This window comes from Anas acuta, chromosome 33, assembly GCF_963932015.1.
Source record: "Anas acuta chromosome 33, bAnaAcu1.1, whole genome shotgun sequence".
NCBI classification, from domain to species: domain Eukaryota; kingdom Metazoa; phylum Chordata; class Aves; order Anseriformes; family Anatidae; genus Anas; species Anas acuta.
Window position 1 is genome coordinate 361,326 of NC_089011.1, and position 7,762 is coordinate 369,087.

General features: G+C 60.0%; 1 protein-coding gene across 1 annotated transcript in view; it reads left to right on the top strand.

Annotated features, from left to right (window-relative positions):
* The window catches only part of IPO4 (importin 4), a 14,312-nt gene extending 14,296 nt beyond the window's left edge, over positions 1 to 16 (top strand). The window contains exon 30 of the mRNA XM_068664537.1: positions 3 to 16. Coding sequence (XP_068520638.1) covers positions 3 to 16 — 14 coding nt within the window. The remainder of the gene's footprint in view (positions 1 to 2) is intronic.
* The last annotated feature ends 7,746 nt before the right edge of the window (positions 17 to 7,762 follow it).

Consider the following 7,762-nt stretch of genomic DNA (forward strand, 5'->3'; position numbering starts at 1 on the left):
AGATCCTGCCCCATAGATCCCCCCTGCCCCATAGATCCCACCCCATAGATCCTGCCCATAGATCCTGCCCCATAGATCCCCCCTGCCCCATAGATCCTGCCCCATAGATCCTGCCCCATAGATCCCCCTGCCCCATAGATCCTGCCCCATAGATCCCGCCCCATAGATCCCGCCCCATAGATCCTGCCCCATAGATCCCGCCCCATAGACCCTGCCCCATAGATCCTGCCCCATAGACCCTGCCCCATAGATCCCTCCTGCCCCATAGATCCCGCCCCATAGATCCCGCCCCATAGATCCTGCCCCATAGATCCTGCCCCATAGACCCTGCCCCATAGACCCTGCCCCATAGATCCCCTCCTGCCCCATAGATCCTGCCCCATAGATCCTGCCCCATAGATCCTGCCCCATAGATCCCTCCCCATAGATCCCGCCCCATAGATCCTGCCCCATAGATCCTGCCCCATAGATCCCTCCCCATAGACCCTGCCCCATAGATCCTGCCCCATAGACCCTGCCCCATAGATCCTGCCCCATAGATCCTTCCTGCCCCATAGATCCTGCCCCATAGATCCTGCCCCATAGATCCCCCCTGCCCCATAGATCCCGCCCCATTGATCCTGCCCCATAGATCCTGCCCCATAGATCCTTCCTGCCCCATAGATCCTGCCCCGTAGATCCTGCCCCATAGATCCTGCCTGCCCCATAGATCCCGCCCCATAGATCCTGCCCCATAGATCCTCCTGCCCCATAGATCCTGCCCCATAGACCCTGCCCCATAGACCCTGCCCCATAGATCCCCCTGCCCCATAGACCCTGCCCCATAGATCCTGCCCCATAGATCCTTCTCTACCCCATAGATCCTGACCCATAGATCCTGCCCCATAGATCCTGCCCCATAGACCCTGCCCCATAGATCCCCCCTGCCCCATAGACCCTGCCCCATAGACCCTGCCCCATAGATCCTGCCCCATAGATCCTGCCCCATAGATCCCGCCCCATAGATCCTGCCCCATAGATCCTGCCCCATAGATCCCCCTGCCCCATAGATCCTGCCCCATAGATCCTGCCCCATAGATCCCCCCTGCCCCATAGATCCTGCCCCATAGATCCTGCCCCATAGATCCCCCTGCCCCATGGACCCTGCCCCATAGCTCCTGCCCCATAGATCCTGCCCCATAGATCCTGCCCCATAGATCCCCCCTGCCCCATAGACCCTGCCCCATAGATCCTGCCCCATAGATCCTGCCCCATAGATCCCAGCCCCATAGATCCTGCCCCATAGATCCTTCCTGCCCCATAGATCCTGCCCCATAGATCCTGCCCCATAGATCCTGCCCCATAGATCCTTCCTGCCCCATAGATCCTGCCCCATAGATCCCGCCCCATAGATCCTGCCCCATAGATCCTTCCTGCCCCATAGATCCTGCCCCATAGATCCTGCCCCATAGATCCCCCCTGCCCCATAGATCCCGCCCCATTGATCCTGCCCCATAGATCCTGCCCCATAGATCCTTCCTGCCCCATAGATCCTGCCCCGTAGATCCTGCCCCATAGATCCTGCCTGCCCCATAGATCCCGCCCCATAGATCCTGCCCCATAGATCCTCCTGCCCCATAGATCCTGCCCATAGACCCTGCCCCATAGACCCTGCCCCATAGATCCCCCTGCCCCATAGACCCTGCCCCATAGATCCTGCCCCATAGATCCTTCTCTACCCCATAGATCCTGACCCATAGATCCTGCCCCATAGATCCTGCCCCATAGACCCTGCCCCATAGATCCCCCTGCCCTATAGACCCTGCCCCATAGACCCTGCCCCATAGATCCTGCCCCATAGATCCTGCCCCATAGATCCTGCCCCATAGATCCCGCCCCATAGATCCTGCCCCATAGATCCTGCCCCATAGATCCCGCCCCATAGATCCCCCCTGCCCCATAGACCCTGCCCCATAGATCCTGCCCCATAGATCCTGCCCCATAGATCCTGCCCCATAGATCCCCCCTGCCCCATAGATCCCGCCCCATAGATCCTGCCCCATAGATCCTGCCCCATAGATCCTGCCCCATACATCCTGCCCCATAGATCCTGCCCATAGACCCTGCCCCATAGATCCTGCCCCATAGATCCCGCCCCATAGATCCTGCCCAATAGATCCTGCCCCATAGATCCTGCCCCATAGATCCCCCTGCCCCATAGATCCTGCCCCATAGATCCTGCCCCATAGATCCTGCCCCATAGATCCCGCCCCATAGATCCTGCCCCATAGATCCCCCTGCCCCATAGATCCTGCCCCATAGATCCTGCCCCATAGACCCTGCCCCATAGACCCTGCCCCATAGATCCCGCCCCATAGATCCTGCCCCATAGATCCTTCCTGCCCCATAGATCCTGCCCCATAGATCCTTCCCCATAGATCCTGCCCATAGATCCTTCCTGCCCCATAGATTCTGCCCCATAGATCCTGCCCCATAGATCCCGCCCCATAGATCCTGCCCCATAGATCCTGCCCCATAGATCCCTCCTGCCCCATAGATCCTGCCCCATAGATCCCCCTGCCCCATAGATCCTGCCCCATAGATCCTGCCCCATAGACCCTGCCCCATAGATCCTTCCTGCCCCATAGATCCTGCCCCATAGATCCCGCCCCATAGATCCTGCCCCATAGATCCTGCCCCATAGATCCCCCCTGCCCCATAGATCCCCCCTGCCCCATAGATCCTGCCCCATAGATCCCCCCTGCCCCATAGATCCTGCCCCATAGACCCTGCCCCATAGATCCCCCTGCCCCATAGATCCTGCCCCATAGATCCCCCCTGCCCCATAGATCCTGCCCCATAGACCCTGCCCCATAGATCCCCCTGCCCCATAGATCCTGCCCCATAGATCCTGCCCCACAGATCCTGCCCCATAGATCCCGCCCCATAGATCCTGCCCCATAGACCCTGCCCCATAGATCCTGCCCCATAGATCCCCCCTGCCCCATAGATCCTGCCCCATAGATCCCGCCCCATAGATCCCCCCTGCCCCATAGATCCTGCCCCATAGATCCTGCCCCATAGATCCCGCCCCATAGATCCCGCCCCATAGACCCTGCCCCATAGACCCTGCCCCATAGATCCTGCCCCATAGATCCTGCCCCATAGATCCTTCCTGCCCCATAGATCCTGCCCCATAGATCCTTCCCCATAGATCCTGCCCCATAGATCCTTCCTGCCCCATAGATCCCGCCCCATAGATCCTGCCCCATAGATCCCGCCCCATCCCGCCCCATAGATCCTGCCCCATAGATCCTGCCCCATAGATCCCTCCTGCCCCATAGATCCTGCCCCCATAGATCCCCCTGCCCATAGATCCTGCCCCATAGATCCTGCCCCATAGACCCTGCCCCATAGATCCTTCCTGCCCCATAGATCCTGCCCCATAGATCCGCCCCATAGATCCTGCCCCATAGATCCTGCCCCATAGATCCTGCCCCATAGACCCTGCCCCATAGATCTGCCCCATAGATCCCCCCTGCCCCATAGACCCTGCCCCATAGACCCTGCCCCATAGATCCTGCCCCATAGATCCCGCCCCATAGATCCTGCCCCCATAGACCCTGCCCCATAGATCCTGCCCCATAGATCCCCCCTGCCCCATAGATCCTGCCCCATAGATCCTGCCCCATAGATCCATCCTGCCCCATAGATCCTGCCCCATAGATCCCGCCCCATAGATCCTGCCCCATAGATCCCCCTGCCCCATAGATCCTGCCCCATAGGTCCTGCCCCATAGATCCTGCCCCATAGATCCATCCTGCCCCATAGATCCTGCCCCATAGATCCCGCCCCATAGACCCTGCCCCATAGATCCTGCCCCATAGACCCTGCCCCATAGATCCTGCCCCATAGATCCTGCCCCCATAGATCCCGCCCCATAGATCCCTGCCCCATAGATCCCGCCCCATAGATCCCCCCTGCCCCATAGATCCTGCCCCATAGGTCCTGCCCCATAGATCCTGCCCCATAGATCCATCCTGCCCCATAGATCCTGCCCATAGATCCCGCCCCATAGATCCTGCCCCATAGATCCTGCCCCATAGACCCTGCCCATAGATCCTGCCCCATAGATCCTGCCCCATAGACCCTGCCCCATAGATCCTGCCCCATAGATCCTGCCCCATAGATCCGCCCATAGATCCTGCCCCATAGATCCCGCCCCATAGATCCCGCCCCATAGATCCTGCCCCATAGATCCTGCCCCATAGACCCTGCCCATAGATCCTTCCTGCCCCATAGATCCTGCCCCATAGATCCCGCCCCATAGACCCTGCCCATAGATCCTGCCCCATAGATCCTGCCCCATAGACCCTGCCCCATAGATCCTGCCCCATAGATCCCCCCTGCCCCATAGACCCTGCCCCATAGACCCTGCCCCATAGATCCTGCCCCATAGATCCCGCCCCATAGATCCTGCCCCATAGACCCTGCCCCATAGATCCTGCCCCATAGATCCCCCCTGCCCCATAGATCCTGCCCCATAGATCCTGCCCCATAGATCCATCCTGCCCCATAGATCCTGCCCCATAGATCCCGCCCCATAGATCCTGCCCCATAGATCCCCCCTGCCCCATAGATCCTGCCCCATAGGTCCTGCCCCATAGATCCTGCCCCATAGATCCATCCTGCCCCATAGATCCTGCCCATAGACCCTGCCCCATAGATCCTGCCCATAGATCCTGCCCCATAGATCCCGCCCCATAGATCCTGCCCCATAGATCCCGCCCCATAGATCCCGCCCCATAGATCCTGCCCCATAGATCCTGCCCCATAGGACCCTGCCCCATAGATCCCGCCCCATAGATCCTGCCCCATAGATCCTGCCCCATAGACCCTGCCCCATAGACCCTGCCCATAGATCCCCCCTGCCCCATAGACCCTGCCCCATAGACCCTGCCCCATAGATCCTGCCCCATAGATCCCGCCCCATAGATCCTGCCCCATAGACCCTGCCCCATAGATCCTGCCCCATAGATCCCCCTGCCCATAGATCCTGCCCCATAGATCCTGCCCCATAGATCCATCCTGCCCCATAGATCCTGCCCCATAGATCCCGCCCCATAGATCCTGCCCCATAGATCCTGCCCCATAGACCCTGCCCCATAGATCCTGCCCCATAGACCCTGCCCCATAGATCCCCCCTGCCCCATAGATCCCGCCCCCATAGATCCTGCCCCATAGATCCTGCCCATAGACCCTGCCCCATAGATCCTGCCCCATAGATCTGCCCCATAGATCCCCCCTGCCCCATAGATCCTGCCCCATAGATCCCGCCCCATAGATCCTGCCCCATAGATCCTGCCCCATAGACCCCTGCCCCATAGATCCTGCCCCATAGATCCCGCCCCATAGATCCCGCCCCATAGATCCTGCCCCATAGATCCCGCCCATAGATCCTGCCCCATAGATCCTGCCCCATAGACCCTGCCCCATAGATCCTGCCCCATAGATCCCCCCTGCCCCATAGACCCTGCCCCATAGACCCTGCCCCATAGATCCTGCCCCATAGATCCCGCCCATAGATTCCTGCCCCATAGACCCTGCCCCATAGATCCTGCCCATAGATCCTTCCTGCCCCATAGATCCTGCCCCATAGATCCCGCCCCATAGATCCTGCCCCATAGATCCCCCCTGCCCCATAGATCCTGCCCCATAGATCCTGCCCCATAGATCCATCCTGCCCCATAGATCCTGCCCCATAGATCCCGCCCCATAGATCCTGCCCAATAGATCCTGCCCCATAGACCCTGCCCCATAGATCCTGCCCATAGATCCTGCCCCATAGACCCTGCCCCATAGATCCTGCCCCATAGATCCTGCCCCATAGATCCCCCCTGCCCCATAGATCCTGCCCCATAGACCCTTCCCCATAGATCCCGCCCCATAGATCCTGCCCCATAGATCCTGCCCCATAGATCCCCCCTGCCCCATAGATCCTGCCCCATAGATCCTGCCCCATAGATCCCGCCCCATAGATCCTGCCCCATAGATCCTGCCCCATAGATCCTGCCCCATAGATCCCCCCTGCCCCATAGATCCTGCCCCATAGATCCTTCCTGCCCCATAGATCCTGCCCCATAGATCCTGCCCCATAGATCCCGCCCCATAGATCCCGCCCCATAGATCCTTCCTGCCCCATAGATCCTGCCCCATAGACCCTGCCCCATAGACCCTGCCCCATAGATCCTGCCCTATAGATCCTGCCCCATAGATCCCCCCTGCCCCATAGATCCTGCCCCATAGACCCTGCCCCATAGATCCTGCCCCATAGATCCCTCCTGCCCCATAGATCCTGCCCCATAGATCCTGCCCCATAGATCCCCCCTGCCCCATAGCTCCTGCCCCATAGATCCCCCCCTGCCCCATAGACCCTGCCCCATAGATCCTACCCCATAGACCCTGCCCCATAGATCCTGCCCCATAGATCCTTCCTGCCCCATAGATCCTGCCCCATAGATCCCCCCTGCCCCATAGATCCCGCCCCATAGATCCTGCCCCATAGATCCCCTCTGCCCCATAGATCCTGCCCCATAGACCCTGCCCCATAGATCCCGCCCCATAGATCCTGCCCCATAGATCCTGCCCCATAGATCCTGCCCCATAGATCCTGCCTCATAGACCCTGCCCCATAGATCCTGCCCCATAGATCCCGCCCCATAGATCCTTCCTGCCCCATAGATCCTTCCTGCCCCATAGATCCCGCCCCATAGATCCTGCCCCATAGACCCTGCCCCATAGATCCTGCCCCATAGATCCCTCCTGCCCCATAGATCCTTCCCCTACCCCATTGATCCTGCCCCATTGATCCTGCCCCATAGATCCTGCCCCATAGATCCTGCCCCATAGATCCCCCCTGCCCCATAGATCCTGCCCCATAGATCCTGCCCCATAGATCCCGCCCCATAGATCCTGCCCCATAGATCCTTCCTGCCCCATAGACCCTGCCCCATAGATCCCGCCCCATAGATCCCCCCTGCCCCATAGATCCTGCCCCATAGATCCTGCCCCATAGATCCCGCCCCATAGATCCTGCCCCATAGATCCTGCCCCATAGATCCTTCCTGCCCCATAGACCCTGCCCCATAGATCCCGCCCCATAGATCCTGCCCCATAGATCCCTCCCCATAGATCCTGCCCCACAGATCCCTCCTGCCCCATAGATCCCGCCCCATAGATCCTGCCCCATAGATCCTGCCTGCCCCATAGATCCCCCCTGCCCCATAGATCCTGCCCCATAGATCCTGCCCCATAGATCCCCCCTGCCCCATAGACCCTGCCCCATAGATCCTGCCCCATAGATCCTGCCCCATAGATCCCCCCTGCCCCATAGATCCTGCCCCATAGATCCCGCCCCATAGATCCTACCCCATAGACCCTGCCCCATAGATCCTGCCCCATAGATCCTGCCCCATAGATCCCCCCTGCCCCATAGATCCTGCCCCATAGATCCCGCCCCATAGATCCTGCCCCATAGATCCCGCCCCATAGATCCTGCCCCATAGATCCCCCCTGCCCCATAGATCCTGCCCCATAGATCCTGCCCTATAGATCCCGCCCCATAGATCCCCCCTGCCCCATAGATCCTGCCCCATAGATCCTGCCCCATAGATCCCCCCTGCCCCATAGCTCCTGCCCCATAGATCCTCCCTGCCCCATAGATCCTGCCCCATAGATCCTGCCCCATAGATCCTGCCCCATAGATCCTGCCCCATAGATCCGT